Source organism: Pan paniscus, chromosome 9, assembly GCF_029289425.2.
Source record: "Pan paniscus chromosome 9, NHGRI_mPanPan1-v2.0_pri, whole genome shotgun sequence".
NCBI classification, from domain to species: Eukaryota; Metazoa; Chordata; class Mammalia; order Primates; family Hominidae; genus Pan; species Pan paniscus.
This window is the reverse complement of record NC_073258.2, coordinates 120,972,826-120,993,970: the sequence shown is the minus strand read 5'-3', so window position 1 is coordinate 120,993,970 and position 21,145 is coordinate 120,972,826. Positions and strand designations below refer to the sequence as shown.

The window sequence follows — 21,145 nt, the reverse complement described above, 5'->3', positions numbered from 1 at the left end:
AATAGTTACTGAGAGTCAAGTTTTCAACAGGTCTGAATGGGAATCTCTTTGGCATTTCCTGAGTAAACCTGTGATTTGGAAGCTTGCCTCTGAAGGGCATTGGATAAATGAAGCAAACGGTTATCTCTGGTAATTTTCATGGTTTAGTCTTGCATGAAGACTGAGGTCTTCCTTGTCTCTTGTACTCCTGTGGCACCCCAAATCAAGTGAGGCAGCCCGAGGTCTGTTTCAACAGCAGCTGGAAAAGGTGGTCTTCTATGTGGCGTGAATGAAACAGTTTCCTGCCCTATAAAGGTTCCCCTTCCATTTCAGTTTAGTCCAACAAACATTTACCAAGCACCTACTGTATACCAAAAGGCACTAGGAACACAAAGATGAATAGGAAGCCCCCAGGTTAATTGAGAGGCTGTGCAAGTCAGAGTCATCTCCTACAGAGCAGTACTTCTAACATTCAGAAGCAGGTAAGAGGTGGCAAAGAAAAGGCTGCCATTCGCTTTGTCAGGGAGGAGAATAGCTAGAGAAAAGGGAATGAGATGAAGAAGGCTCTCGGAAGAAAAGTCCTTCTAAGCAACCCTGAAGGATGAAGAAAAGTTTGCCAGGCAGCAAAAGCAAAGAAAGCCATCCCAGGAAGCGGAAGTGGAAGAAGCGGAAGTGGAAGAAGCGGCTCTGTCCAAAGTCGCAGAGGGTGAAACGGCGCTTTCTCTTCCTGTTCAGGATCTACCAGCAATTTGGGACTGCTGCTGTAGGGGAGGGAGAGGATAGGCGGGTGAGCAGGCAGGGGCCCATGGCAGAAGACAAAAGAGTTCAGAAGGGACTCTGAGGGCATGGTGGAACTAAAGTAAAGGGGAGCGATTGCAGTGAGATTTTAGTTTTAGTTCAGTTATCCTAACAGCCCTGTGGGATATGGATTTGAAGAGAGCATGACTGTAGCGAGGGCAGCCAGTTAAAAAGCTATTTACCGCAATTGCCTAAGTAAGAACTCAAGAAGATGAGCCTAAGGCCCAAACAGCGCAGACTGGAGAGCTTTTAGAATATAAAATGTATTTCCACCCCTAAAGGTTTCTCTTTTTTAACAAAGGGCTGTTTATTTCAGGAATTGTCTGTTGAATGCCTCCAGGACCAGAACTAGCACAGAAAAAAATCTGAAGGTCCCTAAGCCAAACTGCTAATCACAGATGCAGCAGAGAGCATTTGGGGTTCTAGAAGGTATCCACTTTCTAAGCCATATATTTCTGCAATGTTTGATTTTTAAAAGCGAATTCTTAGTGTTAGATTAGAGAAGATTAAGATGAAAGTAAGCATTCAAAACGTCACGTGTCTATATAGAATGTTACAGTTCACAAGATGACAAAGTTAGCTGTAGAGCTGCTTCTTTTGCCTGTGAAAAAGGTGTCTTGAGAGGTTTAAAGGTACATTATCTAAATGAACAGACATACACCCATATATGAAAATATGCACATGTATGTATTACATACATGTACGTATGTAATACATACATGTACGTATGTATATATTTAAAGCAACTAGTTGGAATTGATCTCTTTGTCCACATTTTGTGTCACTGTCTCGCAGTAGGCAACACCGGGGGTGTGGCCCACAGACCTCACTTGTACATCTCAATGATGTTCTGCAGTTTACAAAGCACTTTCAAACACATTTCTGTTGATTTTCAGAATACTTTCATGAGATTGAAAAGGTAGATAATGTTATTCCTGCTTGTGGAAAACAGGGTCATAAACGGTGAGAGATTTGTCCAAGGCACATGTTGGCTAGCAGGAGAGCTGTGACTTGAACTCAAGTCATCTAAAATTCAGCGTACCTTTCAAATGCCTAGGATTTTCTCAGGAATCCTTCCTAAAGAAGTGGATTTTCAGTCACAGAAATCTATCTCTTGAAGCTCCAAAGCCTTTTATTTCGGTTTTGGATAGACATTTATTGGTTTATTTTCGAATAGAGATCTTGCTGAAATGTATCATATACATCCCTATTTTGTCTTAAAGCATACCTGAAAGATAATTTAGTCAATGACTCAGAGTCATAATTTCTAACTTGTTTTAAAAGCAACCGTGCCCTCAGGGATACTGATGTGTTTGACCTCTGTTGGCTGTAGTACTGTATGGCCCCAGACTGCCCTTTTTTCTTGTATTTTTTTTGTTTGTTTGTTTGTTTTGTTTTTTTTGTTTGTTTTCTTTCTTTCTTTTCTTTTTTTTCAGCTCTGAGCTCTGCTTTTCCCAGTTTTTTTTTTCTTCCTTTCTCACAATCAAGTTTATCTCTGCTTCTGTTGGTATGCTTGCTTCTAGCAATCCCCTATTCCAGCTTGAATTTGCACTTTTATCTGCTAAGGGTTAAAAAAACCAGATCATTAAGCTCAGTAGACCATCCCTAAAATAAAAGTTTAAGGCTCTGAGAAAGGGCCTGGCTTGAGGTCTCATTTGCTTCCTTCTTACTGTCAGCTGTCTAAATAGGTTGGCTACTGGCTCTCTGGATAAGTGAGGCAATGCAGCACTGCCATGAAGCTCTCTTTAACACTTGACTTGTGCTTTGGCTTAATTTGTATTAACTAAGTGCCTATCCTGTTACACCTATTAGCTGGGGACAGGGCTCTAGGCACAAGGGTTGGCTGAACCTACTCAATTGACAGTTTAAGATAAATTCTCTAAGGCTAGGGAGCAGCTACCAAATTTGTTACCAAAAGGCTGAGTGGACTTGAGCCAAGGGACTCTACCAGTGTATCTGAGTTTCCCTATGTATAAAAGGGAAATAATCTCTGATACATCCCCAGGTCTCAAGGGTTAGGGCTGAATGTCTAGAAAACCTGTTCCAGGGAGGGCTTTCCTTATTTCTGTCACTAAAATGATTGAAGATATGAATTTTGCACACTTAATACCTGAGAGACCTATCTTGCTTACTATGGCCTGCCCAGCACAGTGCATAATGTCCATCACTTAGTAAGTGCTTATTAAACATATGTGGTACTAATGCATAAATACGTTTGACAGTCCTCGCATATAGGAAATTGAGTCTCAGAGAAGTCAAATGATTTCCCAAAGGCCATATAGCTAAGTGGCAGAGCTTGAATCTAGGCCTGACCAAATCCCCCAAATCAACCCTCTTTCCACCATATCATGTGACTTATAAAGTCATGCCAAACTAGGTTCGTTTCCTTTAACATCAGGTTTTTAGAATGGGGGATCAGACAGATACTATCATTGAAATATGTAAATATGTATTTAGGTACTGTCCTGGAGGTCAAGATGAGGTGGTATGGGCTGAGATAGGGTTGATTAACGATGGGTCACTGTCATCTAGGAGGGACATCTCCAATGGTATGCCACAGGACCCTGCTTGTGGTCCACTGTGGCTAAGAATGTTATCAGTAACATGGATGAAGATGTAGCATGCATACTTATTACATCTCTGCATGAGGAGCAGGGCCAGCTAATACTCTGCACGGACATCAAGATTCACAAAAAAAAAGCTCAAACATATGGCAGGAAGGGAAGCAAGTCATAAGATAAAACATAGGAACAAATATAAAAATCCTTTACTTAGAAATATGAAAATTAACTGTACAAGTTGAGACAACAATTTATATGAAAAAAGACTTGAGATGCATTAACTGACTCAAAGAGCATATAAGTTGACAGTGTGACATAATTACCTTTAAAAAACCCCATAGGATAGGCGATACTAACAGAAGTAGAGTATCTGAATGGAGGGAGTTTCCTGTACTGGACTGCATTATTCCATGAGGGCAGGCCCCATTACTGCCTTATTTGCAGCTGGCACAAGTAGAAATCAGGGCAAGAGAAAGGCATAGTACCTGCTCAATAAATACATCCAAATAGGTAAATGGATGGCTAGATGAACAAATAGTTACACCGTGCTCTGGCCCGCCTGGATCTCACCTGAGCATTGAGTGTTATGCTGTACACTTGTGGATCTCATACTTAAAGGGAGTGATTGGCAGACCAAAACACATGCGTGTAAAGGCAACAAGGCACAAACGAATTCAAGGAGTTCATCACAGCGTTGTAAAATAAAGTATTGGAAGCAACCTAATATCCATCGATTGGGGAATGGAAAAGTAAGATTATGTTAAAACAATAGAACAAGCCAGGTGCAGTGGCTCACGCCTGTAATCCCAGCCCTCTGGTAGGCCGAGGCAGGCAGATCACTTGAGGTCAGGAGTTCGAGACCACCCTGGTCAACATGGCAAAACCCCATCTCTATTAAAAAAATACAAAAATGAGTTGGGCATGGTGGTGGGCGCCGGTGATCCCAGCTACTGGGGAGGCTGAGACACGAGAATTGTTTGAACCCTGGGGGCGGAGGTTGCAGTGAGCCGAGATAGCACCACTGCACTCCAGCCTGGGTGACAGAGCAAGACTCCGTCTCAGAAAAAAACAGAAAAACCCCCAAACAATAGAACATTATGTGGTCATTAACAAAAATCATATAACTCTCTATGTACTGCCATGAAACAACCTATAAATATTATTTAAAAATTTTAAAAGCCACTAAAGAATATATACAGTATAATTTGTACATATGTGTGTAGGCCACAAAAATTTATACATTTACATTTGTAATATATATCCAGAGAAAAAGTCTTCCAGACATATATACACTACCCTGATAAAAGGAGTTACCTCTGGGAAGAGGACTGAGTATGAACAGGGATAAAAATAATCTTCCTTTTTAATCTCTATTATGAACTTTTTTTACAACCAGAAAGTATTCATGTATTAAGTATATAACTGGTTTAAGGAAGGCATTCAGCAGCATAACATATGGAATCGTTTACAGATCCAGGATATTTACACAGAAAAGGGATGATTTCAGGGTGATGACTCTTCTCAAATATTGAAGGGCTGCCATGTGATTGGGACAGACACAGGCCCTGAAACAAGCGGGCAGAGTGACCAAGAGAGGTGATGGCGTCTAGCATTTCAACCCACTCAGTCCTGAAGCAGGCTGGTAGCAAGTCTGAAAACCCAGGATGAGTTTTGGCAGAGACTTGGGACCACAGGCCATCTGACAGGGGTGTCAGCAGAATTTGTATATGAGGCATAGGTCGTACTGGAATCACTCTGTCTTAGGCTTTTGAGGCTCATGTTTAGTAAACATTTCTTTTTTTAGAGTCAGATACAGTTGTTTTATTTTGCCAAATAAGAATAGTAAAGTAACTAACATCATCGACTCTGACCTTCGTTTCATTACGTGCACTAAATATTTTAACACCAAAAATGCAAAATCTTGAAGATAAAAATGGAATATATTTAGTTCTGTACACCTGCACTCCATTTCTCCTTTTAAAATTTCACAGCGGAGGGTGAAAGACATTATATTATGAATAAACAAACGTGTCAACACACAGGATTAAAAGGAGGAAGACAGCCTTGTGCCAGAGCAGCGGGGCTCCGTGGGATGCTGCTGAGAACAGGGGACAGACGGCCTCAAGGACCCATTAGCCCTAAGAGTCTGTGAGTTTCACACTCACCCCAGGGCTAAAGGCTCAACACAAATTTATCTCCACAGTTTATGAAAAATAATGTTACAGTGATGTCATGTGTCACTGGATGTCCCCAACCACACTGTTTCCATTCAAATGGCCAGGAGAGGGCAGCCCCAGGATGGCCACGTTAGTTCCTAAGGGGCGTTTAGTAAGAGCCCTGTTCTGGCTTGGGATAATTAGCTGACCTAACTACAAACCTCAAACTGGATTGGTCAGAGTCCTGCACACACTCCGGGTCCCTAGAGGCTAGGCCCTAGCACCCAACAACCACCAAGCCAACACTGAGATGCCTCTGTAAAGAGCTCCCGGGCCCAGCCGGCAAGTGGTAGGGTTAGGCAATATTTACCAGAGCTGACTGGATGGAGCCCACTCCACACTCTATTTGCATAAAGCCAACAAGTTCACCTTCCTGGGAAAAGGGGGCAGGTTTTGTGGATCACTGGATGCAAGAAAAGACAACAGGGAGCAAAGCAGCCACAAGAGCAGAGGAGATGGGCATTCGTGGCCCCCAGGAAGCGGGGTGATAGGCAGGTGGAGAGGTTCAGCCCAATAATCCAACCGTGCATTTATTTACTTACTTAATTTATGTATTTATTTTTGAGATGGAGTCTTGCTCTTGTCACCCAGACTGGAGTGCCATGGTGAGATCTCAGCTCACTGCAATCTCCGCCTCCCAGGTTCAAGTGGTTCTCCTGCCTCAGCCTCCCAAGTAGCTGGGATTACAGGTGCACACCACCGTGCCCCACTAATTTTTTGTATTTTTAGTAGAGATGGGGTTTTACCATGTTGGCCAGGCTGGTCTCAAACTCCTGACCTCAAGTGATCTGCTTGCCTCCATGCATTTATTTAGAACACACTTACTGAATGCACCAGTAACTGAACCGCACAGGCACTGTTCTACCATATATATGATACAGACCCTTTTCCCAAATATTCCACTGACTGGTGGGCAGGGCAGACACACACACACACACACACACACACACACACACACACACACACACACACACGAAGCCTATTAAGGCACACAGGTGGAGGTAGTGGAGGGGGTAAGTTGGAGAATGAGGCATTTGAACTGAGTTTGGAAAGATGAATAGGAACCTGAGAATGAGATGGGAAGTGGGGAGAAGGGAGGGGGTGGGGGCAGGCTAGGGTCAGGGCTCATGCAAACCAGAATCAAGACGCCTACTTCTCTGTTCCTCTCTGCTTTCGAGAGCTTCCATCATTCCAGGCAGGATTCTCGTTTCTTCCCAGGTGGTACTTGGAAGTCCTTAGGGCCCAGGGAAGGAGGGGAACTGGAGGCCTCGTATGCACTTGGACTCCCCAGATCCTCAGAGGCCTGCCTGAGCAGGACGGGGCAGCCCACTGGATGCTGCTGGGTTGCCACATCCTGGACAAAGTCACAAACTCCAGATGCTGCTGCTCCATACCTTGCTTTATGCCAGAAAAGCACCTGTCTCTCCCAGGTCACGTGGGCAAGGGCAGCCTCTACACAGTCTGGGGAGTGGCCTAAATAGCCAGAAAGCTGCCCTCTTCCAAGCTGACAGGCCATCCTTAAGGGAGGCACCAAATCCTCAGAAAGGAAGTTGGTTCTGGTTCATGTCAGACACCTAGGGAGGGACTCCTTGTCTTCAGGCAGCTTCACTGCTTCCTCCTCCCAGACAGAGTGGTTAGCCTTCTCTGGCTTGGCAGCTCTCGCCTTAGAGTCCAAGTTCAGCTTGATCACTCTTCTCAGCCACACTTGCAAAAGTCCCAGCCCAGAGCTAGGAGCACAGCTCTCCACCATTGGCCTCTGCAGGAACCCATGTTTACTGCCAGTGACTGGGTATCCAAATCTTCCTAGGCTCAGTTTGCCAGCTACATAAGTGGCCCGCAAAACCCACTTCCAAGCCCTCAGATGAAACCATCCACAGTGATGGCCTAGGTTAAGTTTTAAAAAATTTCTTGTTAGGATCACACACTGTGAGATGTCATCAAGGGGGAAAATATAAACATAAAAATCTTAATGTATAACTTGCTTTAAGCAAAGCCTATAGATGATATTTGGCTCTAACTGACCATAAAAATTCATTCTTTGTTCTCTGAAAATATTCAGTCTAATATTTCTCTTTTTTTTGTTTGTTTCTTTTTTGAGACCGAGTCTCTGTCACCCAGGCTGGAGTGCAGTGGTGCTATCTTGACTCACTACAAGCTCTGCCTCTCAGGTTCAAGTGATTCTTGTGCCTTAGCCTCCAGAATAGCTGGGATTACAGGTGCCCGCCACCATGCCTGGCTAGTTTTTATGTTTTTAGTAGAGACAGGGTTTCACCATGTTGGCCAGCCTGGTCTTGAACTCCTAGCCTCAAGTGATCCGCCAGCCTCAGCCTCTCAAAGTGCTGGGATTACAGGCATGAGCCACTGCGACCAGCCTAATATTTCTTTAAACACAGATTCTCTGGTGAAGGAAAATAATATTTCATTGATGAAACTTTGATTTGTATACAACATTTCAAAAACCACCCTGTTAGGTATAGTGAGGCATGCCTGTGTTTGCCTGGCCCAGACTGAGTGCATAGCCCAGACCGAAAGCATGGCTTTCTTATGACTGCTTTAGTAATGACTGAGTGAAGCACAAGGGCACAGGTAAGAACACTCAGAAGAAGGCCAGCAGTTGGGGGAATCTGAGAAGCACTGTCATCTGGAAACAGAGGAACCAGAGGTCTTCAGGGCCTTCCAAGGGCAAAGCTAAGAAGAAGGGGTGAACTGGAGCCACATGGATATGAAATGGGGCAACTGGAACCAACATTGCTGCTAAATTGTTGCAATGGGAACAACAACAACTCACATTTATTGAGTGTCTACTGTGTCCAAGACACTTTACACTCAAGATCTCATGGAATCCTCCTCCTAACAGCATTATAAAGTTGATCCTATTTTTCCTCCCATTGAACAGAGAGGAAACTGACACTTGGAGAGCATAAGTCACCAGGTTACACAGATTCTGTTGGTGGAGCCAAGATTCAAAGCCAGGTCTGTGTAATGCCAGAGCTCAATCTGCAACCACACTGTCTGCTACAGGACTGGAACCAGGGACACCCCACAGCAGTCCGTGCTGATGAAGTATATGGGAGGAAATATGAGTAGATGCCAGCGCAGGGGAGGGGCTGCCAAGAAAGAAAAGCACAGCAGGATGTGAACTAAGTTATCTTCAGCATTTGGGAGCCAAGAGGGCTTTGGTGGAAAAGGGAGGGAAGTCTCAACACTTGATCTGAACACAAGCAGCAGAGGTCCAGGAGGGTATGGGGGCCATGAAGGCAGCGGTGATCAGTGGGACAAGCTGGATTTGGAGATAACAGACCTGTAGTGAGCACAGCCCCTGTGATCCAGCAGTCACAGAGAAAAGGGAATGGAGTAAGTCCTGGCTCTGCTACTGAGTTGCAGGCCAGTCAACCGTTTGGGCTTCAGTTATCTTCTTTGTTAAATGAGAGTACTAACACCCCCTTGACACAGTTCTTGTGAGTGGAAAAAAACCTATTGGCTTAGAGAAGCCCTCTGGAAGTTGTCAAGCAGAGAGGGACATAAAACTCGCTGTGACCTGGTATCAGGTAGGAAGTGTACAGGGACACAGAAACAGCACCTGAGCCCCACGGTGGCCTCCAAAGCCGCTTAAGGGTCAGACTAGGGGGAAGGAAGCTTTAAGGTGGAAAAAGTTTATTTTTAGCCAAGGCTGATTCTGGGAGAAGACGACTCTCTGGTTGGTTACAAGAGCTTCAGGCAGAGCCCTCTTTGACTTGGGGGCAAAGAGAAAGCCAGGGCCCGCCCCCTCCCTGCAGGCACACACAGGCAAACACTGCCTCTTCCCTGGACCCTTCTCACGCACAGGCCCAGGGAGGCGGCTTCTCGAAGGGCCAGGGGAACCCTCTTTGGGTGGGAACCCTTCTCCACCCCACCCTTTACCTGGCAACCCTCCCTGAGCCTGCAGATACTATCTCTACCATCTCAGCTGGCAAGCCTCAGCCAGAAGAGGTCTGCGGGTGTTGGTATGACTGACAGGGCTTTGGAAACATGGAAAAGTACTGGACACATGTCAAGTGAGGGGCTCTGGGTAACATTAGGTCATGTCTCATTTGCAGGAGTGCACACACACAAACACACTCTCTCTCTCTCTTTTTCTCTCTCTCTCTCTCTCTGTCTGTCCTCTTTCTCTCAAAAGCAGCCTGGTAAGGTAGAAAGTCAGACAGGCCTGTCTTACATCTGAGCTCCACCTTGGGCAAGTTACTTAACCTCTCTGAGCTACAGTTTCCCCAGCTATATAATGGGAAGAATAATGCTTACCTCACCAGGCTGTTGTAAGGATTAATTAGGTAATCTCAAGTAAGATATCACCTATGTAAAGTGCCTGGCACAGCACATCAACTTTGGTTTGAATTCTGGCTCTAAGCAGGTTGCTTGACCTCTCCTAGCCTCAGTTTCTTCATCTTTAAAATGGAAATATAAAATCTACTGCTCTGGGTGGCTGTAGGTTTAAATGAGATACTGCTTGCAAAGCACTCAACCCACTGCCTATTATAAACTGAGGGTTCAATAAATAGTATTAACTTTCCCTGTTATTGTTTGGGGCTAAATCCAGCTTCCCTTTCAAAAGCCTTGCTCCAAAGAGACGCCTGCTTGAGAAAGGGAAGGCCTGGCCCTGCTTTTAGTGTCATCAGTGTCTGCATCCACCAAAGGCAACTCACTGAAATCTCCAGAGAGAAGCCACTTTTTGGCTCCTGCACAATCAGGTGAAGGACCCCTACCTTCTTCTCCCTCCTTCATTCTCACTGTTCTCCACCCAACATCTGAGCCAAGACGAGCATTCGGTCTCCGCTACCCATCCAGAATGCATGCAGAGCTCATGCCAGTGCTGGAGCTGGAATCAGCTAGCCCCAAACCCCATGCTGCAGAGGGGCTTTTTGGTGGTGTTTGGGGCTGTCTGGTACACCAGCAAGTACTAGGCACAGGCTTCTGGAGAACCCAGACAGCTGTTCCTGTTCCTCTGTGCTGTTCATTATGGGGCTTGCCACAGGGCTTGGTCCACCCAGTACTGGGGCTGCTGCCCAGGCTACAAACAGGAAACAGTTGACACCTGAGCCTCAGGCCAAAGCACCAAGCATGGCTGGCAAAAGAGGACAAATTCCCACCTCTCCAAAAACAAACACGTTTACCAACTGCTTCCCCGCCCACGCTTGCAGAGGGCGGTGGGGCTGAGATTGGGAGATGATGGATTCCAGAAAAAAATTACCTCTCTAATAGCATCTGCAGCCCTCCAACCTGGTGCAAGCCCAGCTAAGTAACCACACAGGGAGAAGGGTGGTGGAGAAAATGATGGGTTCTTATTCATCAGAAAATAATAAGAGCTAATGTTTATTGGTGCATTATTGTATACCAGACATTATTCTAAGTACTTTATAGATCTTAACTCTATTCATTCTTACGCCATCCCTAGGAAATAGATACTTTTACTACTCTCATCTTCACATGAGTAATCAGAGGCGCAGAGGAGTTGACCAATACAGACAATATGACCCAACCACCATATCACACGGCCTCCTCCCGAGACAAGCAGGCAGTGGTGGGGGGAGAACCACAGAGTCTGGAGTCTGGCAAGCCTGTCTTTAAATACAGACTTCTCTGTGAACAGTGTTATGATGGGAAAATTCCCTAACCTCTCAGTGCCTCAGTTTTCCCATCTATGGAATAGGAATGATGACAACTACTTCACAGGGTTGCTCTAAATATTAAACAAAAGAAAGTATATAAACCCTTTTATACTCAATGCCCGGCATACAGTCAGAGTTCAAGAAATGCTATAATTATTATAGTATCTTGACTACAATGGGGACATCACTTTGGAGAAGGGAGTTATTTAATCTTTTTTAATATATACTTTAAGTTCTGGGATACATGTGCAGAATGTGCAGGTTTGTTAGATAGGTATACACGTGCCATGATGGTTTACTGCACCCATCAACCCGTCATTTTATCAGGTATTTCTTCTAATGCTATCCCTCCCCTTGCCCTCCACACCCCGACAGGCCCTTGTGTCCATGGAGAGTTATTTAATCTTGCCAATTATCTCCTGCCTGAACATTCTGCTCCATATCCACCTAATCACTCAGTCAGCGCAGCTCATTCCCTGTGGGGGTGGCGCTGGTTTACACACCCCTTGCTCTGACATTTTTAGGAATTTTTCAGACCCATCTCCCTCACTGGATAAACAGCAAGTAAGTTCTCTGAGGGCAGAGGCTGTATGCATTCTTTCTGGGGGCGCCTTTTCCTGGTGTTGTATTTCTATGTGGAAAGTCTCCAGCCAGTCACATCTGGCTCTGTCTCCTGGTAAGAGAAGTGACTTATCCCCTTGGTGGGTCAAGGTCACTCGTTCTCACTGGGGATCACAGCTACCCCGGGAGATGTTTTCTGAAATCTGTGGCGTGGTTTCTCTGGCTGTCTTAATAATTAGGAGGCGTGGCTTGCATTTATTGGGCTGAGGGCAGGTATTCTAGACATCTTGCGCTGTAGAAGACAGTATCAAATAAATACTTCTTTGCATCCCATACAACTTTTTATATGACTTCCAAGTGCCCCACCGGACATCTGTGTCGGTGAACAGCCTGACTATAATCATATAAGCCCAAAACCCAATTCTATTTTTTATGCAAACACAAAGTATCTTTTACACACTCTTAATATGCATTTTACCCAGGGATGCCATTTTCTGTGTTAATTGAGGAAGTATTAGATTTGGCTGGAGCTTTACGAAGAGTTGTTTAACACTTTGAAAGATCATGGCTTTTGAGCAGCCAGGATAGCATACCAATATCAGCCTGTACTTGTGTCTTTCACACTCATAGAGGCATGAGGGGCCTACTGTCTCATTAAACCTTTTAGGGGAATATGTCTAAGGATATACTTGCTGAAATACACATTGTTTTATTAATTACTTTGCTTTTTACTTTTTATTCAAATTAGACAATATTACTGATTTTTATTTGTATATCTGTTTTTTCTTTTTTGAAACGGAGTCTCGCTGCTGCCCATGCTGGAGTGCAGTGGTGTGATCTCAGCTCACTGCAACCTCCGCCTCCTGGATTCAAGTGATTCTTGTGCCTCACCCTCCTGAGTGGCTGGGTCTACAGGCATAAGCCACTGTGCCTGGCTAATTTTTTTTTTTGCAATTTTAGTAGAGATGGGGTTTTACCATGTTGGCCAGGCTGGTCTGGAACTCCTGACCTCAGGTGACCCACCTGCCTCAGCCTCCCAAAGTGCTGGGATTACAGGCGTGAGGCACCGCACCTGGCCTATGTTTTCTATAAATTTCACTCTAAGATATTAAAGGGGTTTTACAGGAGCCTCATTACAAGAGACACTGGATCTGATAAAACTGAGAACATCAGGGTTAGAAGGAGGTTGAGGGTGTGGCTTGGTCCCATATGGGCCTTCTGTCCAGATCTGCCTGTTGACTAGGAGGGTGCTTTTTAAAATTTTTTTATTTTTTATTTTTTGAGACAGAGTCTGGCTCTATCACCCAGGCTGGAGTGCAGTGGCACGATCTCGGCTCACTGTAACCTCTGCCTCCTGGGTTCAAGTGATTTTCCTGCCTCAGCCTCCCAAGTAGCTGGGATTACAGGCGTGCACCACCATGCCCAGCTAAACTTTTTTGGATTTTTAGTAGCTAATTTTTTTGTATTTTGTATTTTTAGTTGGTATTTTTAGTATTTTTTTGTATTTTTGTATTTTTAGTATTTTTATTTTTGTATTTTGTATTTTTGTATTTTAGTATTTTTTAGTAAAAAATGCATATTTTTGTAATTTTGTATTTTGTATTTTTTGTAGAGGTAGGGTTTCACCATGTTGGCCAGGCTGGTCTTGAACTCCTGACCTCAGGTGATCCACCCACCTCGGCCTCCCAAAGTGCTAGGATTTCAGGTGTGAGCCACTGCACCCGGCCAGGAGGGTGCTTTCAGGTCTGTTTTCTGCCGGCTCTATCTGTGCCTAGTGGATGTGTTTAATTCTGCAGTGAGGTCTTAGAAAGCCTGTTGTGGCCAGGCATCAAAACCGTATCTCCAACATAGCTCTATCTGTCAGGCTCCTGCATTTCAATTTCTGCTTTGACATTTTGGAGGGGAGAGAGAGGTTATTATAGACTGACCCTGAAAACCCAGCTGTACTGCTTAGGGTTGAGCAAAATGTGGTTTGTTGGCTCCTCGTCTTCTTCTCTTTCTTAGCCTGCCCTGCCCTGCCCTGCCCCACCACCCCCAAATCCTGTGTCCACCAGGAAGTACAGGACTGGAAGCTGGATCCTGGAACAGAAGCAAGCAATCCTCAGGGGAACAAGAGTCTTTCAGCCCTCAGTTCTCATCCTCCCAAAGAGGTCTCGGAGCCTCCCTCCATTGGACCCACTACCCTGAGGCTCTATTCTCCTGGCATGGCTTTCTTAGGCCCTCTGAACCAGCCCCACTGACCTCCCTCTCTGCGGCAGACCCTACATCTTCCCCACTGGGCTGGGAGCTCCTGTGGGCAGGGACCATGATGTACTCTTCTGTGTCTTCCTAATAGTCAGCTAAGTGCAGGTTTGTGGAACTAAACAATCCAACATGGCCTATTCATTCCCTCCCTTGCTCTCTCAGGCTCAGTGGCTTTGGTGCTTACTGTCCTGAGGCTGCTCCTGGTTGGGGGGGGGCACTTACTCTGCCATCACCACGGACCCTCCATTGCCAGCTCCAGGGCCTGGCACTGCTGCCCCTGCATCTCCCTCACTGGCCTCCCTGAAGAAACCTCTCCATCATTCTGGGTCCTTGGAGACCTTTCCGTACCTGAATCTTGTTGATTTTAAAGAAGATGCCCCAACGAGCCAATTAATTACAAGTCAATTTGTACTCGGAGCAGCTAGAGAACCGTGGTAGTTGGTTGGTCACATTCAACAAAACAATGATGGAAAATCCCAGTTGGTTTAAAACTAAATGCTACACTAGGGCACACCAGGGCAACTCCTCAGGACGAGCTGGCGCAGGTGTCCAGAAACAGGCATGGGAGAGCCATTGGTGCAGGTGAGCTTAGAATGCTGCCAAGTGTGATGCTGAGAGGAAACCCCAGGCCACTGATTCTCAGCTTTTGGGGCAGGAAACGTGGGACAAGGACAGCTGCCAACTTGCTTCAGACTCTCTTCTGGCCTCACAGAACTTTTGGGAGGTCTTCAAGCAACACAATGCTCAACAGCATACATAAAACACTGTCCTGATCTGCCTGGTGGAAATCCATGGCCCTGGATGATGAGGGTTCCAGAAGTTACCAGAACAGAGCAGGTGTGAGGCCACCTACATATGCAGTTGTCATTTTGGAACCCCCAAGCCCCTTTAATCCAATTCTACCTCCCAGTGTTGGCCCAAAGAGCAGGAAATGGAGTGGAGAGACTCCAGGCAAGGACAGCTGTGCCCTGGGCTCCTGAACACAACTGCCAGGGCACTCAACCCTCCTTCCCTCTCAGAAGAGCCCTCCACTGGGGTCCTCCCACTGCCACCACCAGATCCCTCTTTCCTTTCTCCTGCACTGCCATTCCTAGCTCTCCCAGGCCACACTCACTCAAGTCCCCTTCCTCCACAAAAGCCTTCTTTTCACACTGCCTCCATCTTAAGCCAAACACCTCCATCTCTTTATCACCCTATTCCTTGAAAGGGAATTCTACAGTCCAAGTCTCCATCATTTCCTTGACTCCTACTCACCCCTCAGCGGCAGCAAGCTTGACATCCACTCTCACTGTGGACCAGACAGACACCAGGCAAAGGCTATCCTTGCCTGCCTGACTTCCAAGTTCCTAGCCAACTTTTAGGCTTCAGACTCTACTGTATTGCTCCGTATGCTCTGATGCTGTTGGTTCTCCCCACCTTCATGAACATCTCTCCTTTGTGAGCATGGCTCCCCTCCTGTCCCTTTGACCTTCCTTCCTAGTTTCATCTATAGACATCCACTCCTCAGCCTGTCCCTTAAGTGCCCTTCTCCAGGTCTGTCCTTGGTCCTCTTCCCACTCTGCACATCCTCCCCAGGTAACCCCATTCCCTCTCATCACTCCATGTAATATGATCCAGTGGCAACTCCCCAATACGCATCTTCAGTGCTGCCTGTCTCCTGGGCTCCAGATCCAAATTTCTTGCCATGCATTGGGCTCCCAAAGCTCATTCTCTGCCCCTCCTTCTCCTCCCATCATCTGGATAAGTTTGTTCCACCTCCTGTCTTCTTGATGATAGGTTGTAGTCCCACCAATGTTCAGCATCTCAAGCTAGAATTCTCAGCCATGTTTAACTCATCCCTCTTCTTTGCTGTCCGTGCCCAACCTGTGGCCAAAATCTTCCTGATCTTATCTCAGAATTCTCTCTTAAAGCTGGGTCTCTCCATGCCTACTGAAATAGTAATAATAATAGCACATATACAGTGTATATGTTCAAGATACTTGTCTAAGAGGTACCTACATATCATTTGACCCTCACAATAACCCCGTGAGACAGATATCACTATTCTCCCCACTTTATAGATGGGAAGATTGAGGCACATGGAGATTGGAGAACTTGCCCAAGGTCACATGGTCAGGTAGTGCTGGAGCCAGGATTCACAGCCAGGCAGCCAGGCTCTATGTTTGTGTGCATTTCCTTCCTTCCTTCCTTCCTTCCTTCCTTCCTTTCTTCTTTCCTTCCTTCCTTTCTTTCTTTTTCTTTCTTTCTCTCTTTCTTTCTTTCCTTCCTCTCTCTCTCTTTTTTTCTTTTTTTGAGACAGAGTCTTGCTTTGTCATCCAGGCTGGAGTGCAGTGGTATGATCTCAGTTCACTGCCACCTCCACCTCCCAGGTTCAAGCGATTCTCCCTGCCTCAGCCTCCTGAGTAGCTGGGACTACAGGCACCTGCCACCACACCCAGCTAAGTTTTGTATTTTTTAGTAGAGATGGTGTTTCGCCATGCTGACCAGGCTGGTCTTGAACTCCTGGCCTCAGGTGATCCACCCACCTAGGCCTCCCTAAGTGTTGGGATTACAGATATGAGCCACTGCGCCTGGCCTGTGTGCATAACTTTCATGCTCTGTCTGTATCCTTCACATTTCTGGCTACAGCAGCATTCCACTGGGCCTCTCTTGCATCAGTTCATCACTCATCCTCCCTTCCCTTCTCACCCACACTCCCCTCCAATGCTCTTCTAGTAAATGAAACTAGTCATGCTTGAGAACACCTAGTAGCACCTTACTGCCCACAGAATAAGCCCCAGACTTCTTTGCTAGGCATTCAACATCTTCATAGCCTGGCCTAACCCAGCAAGGGAGACAACTCACTATCCCCTAGGCCTGGAATATTCCTGCCAACCCTCTCTGCTAGTCAAAGCCCTACTCTTCCCTCACCACCCACTTCAGACACCATCTCTTCTGTAATATCCTTAGGTAGAGCTTAGCATTCTCATGTCTCTCACAGAATTCACTATGCATCGTTGCAGTTTATCTTCTTACAACAGAAACCTCTCTATCCAGCACTTAAGAATGGCTGCATATTCAAAGGTTGAATGGATGGTCCTAGATCCAGCCTACTGGGTCCTTCTGTTTCACCCTCTAGATTTCAAATGATTCTTTTTGCTGGCTCACACACAATCATAAAGGCTGGAAAAATTCCATGTGACATATTTCCCCTCACTCTCTACAGCTCAAGGGTGACTTTCTGCCTGATTTCTCTTCAATGGACAAATAAAATAAAATGGAAGTCGAGTGGAAGTCAGATTCCAACTAACCAGCCAAAATATGGCAAGAGATAAGTAATGACACCGTAACATGAAGACTGTTTGGGGCCTCAGACAGCATCTCAGCAAGCTTTTCCAGTTTATTTGTCAGGAAACAGAACCCCAGAAAGAAGAGGTTTGTATAAGGCAGCAACTAGTGAGGGACAGACAGCACTGGAACCCAGGACTTCTGAGTCCCTATCCAGGGCCTTAGCCTGTTGCCTCTCAAGTCTATCTTATCTGTCCTGGGGATGGAGGGTTGGCCTTGCTTCTGGGTCCCTTGACCTTCCCACCCTTTTCCCCCAGACAGACTCAGTCTGCCTTCCTGGGACCAGGAAGTTAACAGGCTCAGTGTGGAAACTTCCCGATGAGCCACGAGCATTCGTTGCTCATGCAACTTCAGGACTGTGGTTCACCCAGAATCTGGCTGCACCAACTGGCCTGGGGCCTTGCAACAGGAGCTTCACCCAGGGCAGTGGCTCTTTCTCTGCTCCCCTGTGTCTGCCAACCCCTTGTCTGTGTCAGATGCAGAGGCTGCTCCTACACAACCATTCTTTCTTCCCCTCCCTACTCCCTCTACCTCCCATTTCCTCCCAGTTAGTCATGGTGAGGTCACACTCAATCTCTGGCTCCCAGGCCTCTCCCCAGGGATGGTGTGTGGATACAGGGAGCAGGGCAGGTGCAGCAAGGCCTCATGGGAAAAATGGGCTCTGGAGTCAAAGAGATATGGGTTCAAATCCTGGCTCAGCCTGTCAACCGATTGTGTGAACTTCATCAGGTTATTTAATCTCTCAAATCCTTCTCTGAAAAAGGCGGGGCTGCCTGGGAGGCAGTTTTCTCACTTATGAAATTAGGATTGTATCACCCACCTCACTGGTTTAGAGTGAGAATTAAAGGAGATACAGTGCCAGAAGCGCCTTGCCCTGAGCCTGGCGGTTAGCAAGTTTTAGTTTGCTTCCCTTGCTGTGAAGTGTGAGGGTGTGACCCTCAAGCAGGGGCCTGGGAAGTCCTGGGTGCCCACCCACTGACCTGCAGGTGAGCTGGTGTGAGTGTGAGCGGAGGAGAGCTCCAGCCTGAGTGTGTAAATGAACGTGACCGGGCAGAGTGTCTCTTCCTCCAAAATTCCCTCCACCCTCTTTAAAGGAAAGATCTGTCGTGTCTGTTCTTGTCAGTGATGAGAATCCAAACCCCTCCCAGAAGAGGGAGGGGACAACCCACCCCACAAGGCTCATCCAAGGGAAACAAACTCCAGCAAGGCCCACTCCCAGCAGCAGCCACCGTGTGGGGAAACCATACTACAAAGATGTTCCAAGGGTCAGGGGCCTCCCAGGGTCAGAGGGGCTGCCCTCATCCTTCTCTCCAGCACTAGTGTGTCTCAAGCTTCCAACAAATCACATGGGCCGCCAAGCCCATGGGGCCTGTGAAGCTGGCCACCTCCCGGCAAGGCTGGCCTTGCCGTGTCTCGGTATGGAAGAGGCTCCTCCCCATGCATCTTGTCCCAAGGGGCTGGGGCCAGGAGAGGTGGGCCCTGGGCTGGGGAATCCTGAGTCCTCAGGGCAGAAAGCACAGGGCCCAAGACACATCCCAACCTGTTTAGGATCAGGATCAGAGAATCCATCAGGATCACAGAATCCTTGGGCATCTCCTCCATTTTCCTGCCCTTGAAGCAAACCTGGCCAAACTATCTCTGAGGTAAGAACCTGTCTCACATTTAAAGACCTTGAGTGAGATGCTGACTCTACAGTTTCCCTCCCTTGGTAGTTTTTAATAAACTGCATTGGCTGGAAGTCCTTCCTCTCTGTAGCTAACCTAGATCTCTCTTTAATTGAAGCCTATCTCTGTTTTAGTTCTCAGGTGTAAAGAGAGGGTAGTTGGCTTTCATTTGTTAGCAAACTCCCCAGCCTTCCTGATGAATAAAACTGCAGAATTTGCCTGCCTAAAAGGTGTTGGCTTAGGACTCAACATTATTCTTCTCTCTGACTGTGAAGAATGTACCCAGAATCAGCAGCCTTTTAGGAAATGTTAATAGTGACTTCAGGCCAGGCACTGTGGGTCATGCCTGTAATCCCAGCACTTTGGCAGGCTGAGGAGGGAGGATTGCTTGAGCCCAGGAATTCAAGACCAGCCTGGGCAAGGTGGCAAAACCCCATCTCTACAAAAAATACAGAAAATTAGCCAAGCGTAGTGGTGCATGCCTGTGATCCCAGCTGCTTGGGAGGCTGAGGTGGGAGGATTGGTTGAGCCCCAGAAGTCAAGGCTGCAGTGAGCTGTGATTACACCACTGCACTCCAGCCTAGGCAACAGAGTGATAGCCTGTCTTAAAAACAAAACAGTGACTTCATATCACTCTGCAGATAAAGGAGGAGAAGAACCTTGTCTGCCTTTGATCTCCAGCCCCCATTCTAGACTTCCATCTAGATCTGGACTCAGGATAGCAGAATCTAGGGGAGGAATCCTAGTGATTACCCAATGCAGCCCTTTTCCTTCCTTCTTGCCATCTCCCTTTCTACGTCACCCTTCTCTGACTAAAACTTCCTATTCATCCTTCAGAGAGACAGACTCAGATATCACCTCATCCATGATGTCTGCTCTGAGCTCCTGGGAAGAATTCAGTGTTCCTATTTCTATTTGATTTTACACTTTTTCCATACCTCTAGTAAAACATAAATGAGGCTGTATTATAATTATTCACTTAAGAGTAAGTCTGTCCCTCTCCCTCTCTCTATAGACATTCCACCCTGTCCTTATACTAGACTTTGAGCTCCTTCAAGGCAGAGACCATGTCCTAATTTTGTGTTCCCATACCTGGCATAGTGCAAGTACTCCCCCACTGCCAAATTTATGGAATAAATTAATTTTTCAGTTGAGAAAACTCAGACCAAAAATATTAAATAACTTGATTAAGGTTATACACCTAGTTAGTGGCAGAAATGGGACGAAAACCCAGGCTTTCTAAGTTTGTGTTTAATTCTTACCCCTCTCCCTCACTCTAGGACTCCCCATTATTGCTCCCTGCTTGGCTCCAGCTTAGCCTTTCTCCTCCCAACAAATTCTCCCACTCCCGCCATCTGCTTCTGACATCACACCCTGTCCTACCTCCCACCCCGCCATCTTCCCATCAGCCTCCAACCTCAAGGGCAAGTCCTCTCCCTCGGCTTCCCCCTTCTCTTTACACATCCACATCCATCTGTCCTGCAGTCTTTCCAACACCACCTTCTTCTGCCCAAAGCCCTTCCTAACTAAGTCTAACCTCATTCAACTTGGTTTCCTTGCAAAGCACCAGGTGCATGTCTACATTGCCCCCGAGCCTGGTTACCTGCTCTTTTTTGAGCTCTTTCTGCCTATCTGTTTCCTGTTACATTCTCTAGCTTCTTCCTTTAAATCAGGAATTCTCTGTGGCAACCCAGGCACCTCATCCTTTGTGGCTCCATAAATTCCTCTGTACACAGTCAATTCATGCAAACACCCACCCAAGAGGCAACTCAGGCTAAGCATTGACAGGAAAAGAGCTCTTGTCTTAGATTTCTGGACCACATCTGGCATAAAGTTTACCCTAAACAGGTGCTCCATTTGTTAGCCCTTTTCTGAGAGAGTACTGAAGAGACCCCAACATTGGCTCATGGGTTGGGGTGGGAGGTTGGGCTCAAGGTCCTTTGATCCTGAAAGGTTGGGGTTTGTGAATAAACACCCCCAAATTGTACTTAATCTTGTCTTCCTCCATACCAGACAGTATAGGTGATGCCCAAATTTTATAGAATAAACGTTTCTTTCTGACCCAAGTTCTTACCTGCCTGTTGAAATCTAGGCCATTTCGATCATTTCCTAGAAAAGATAAAAATATATGTATATTAGTTGGTAGCAGGTTT

At 46.3% G+C, this 21,145-nt stretch overlaps 1 protein-coding gene across 1 annotated transcript in view; it reads right to left on the bottom strand.

Moving 5' to 3' along the window:
* The window catches only part of POU2F3 (POU class 2 homeobox 3), an 81,535-nt gene that overhangs the window by 29,713 nt on the left and 30,677 nt on the right, over positions 1-21,145 (bottom strand). Inside the window, exon 3 of the mRNA XM_003819985.4 lies at positions 21,067-21,101. Coding sequence (XP_003820033.1) covers positions 21,067-21,101 — 35 coding nt within the window. The remainder of the gene's footprint in view (positions 1-21,066; positions 21,102-21,145) is intronic.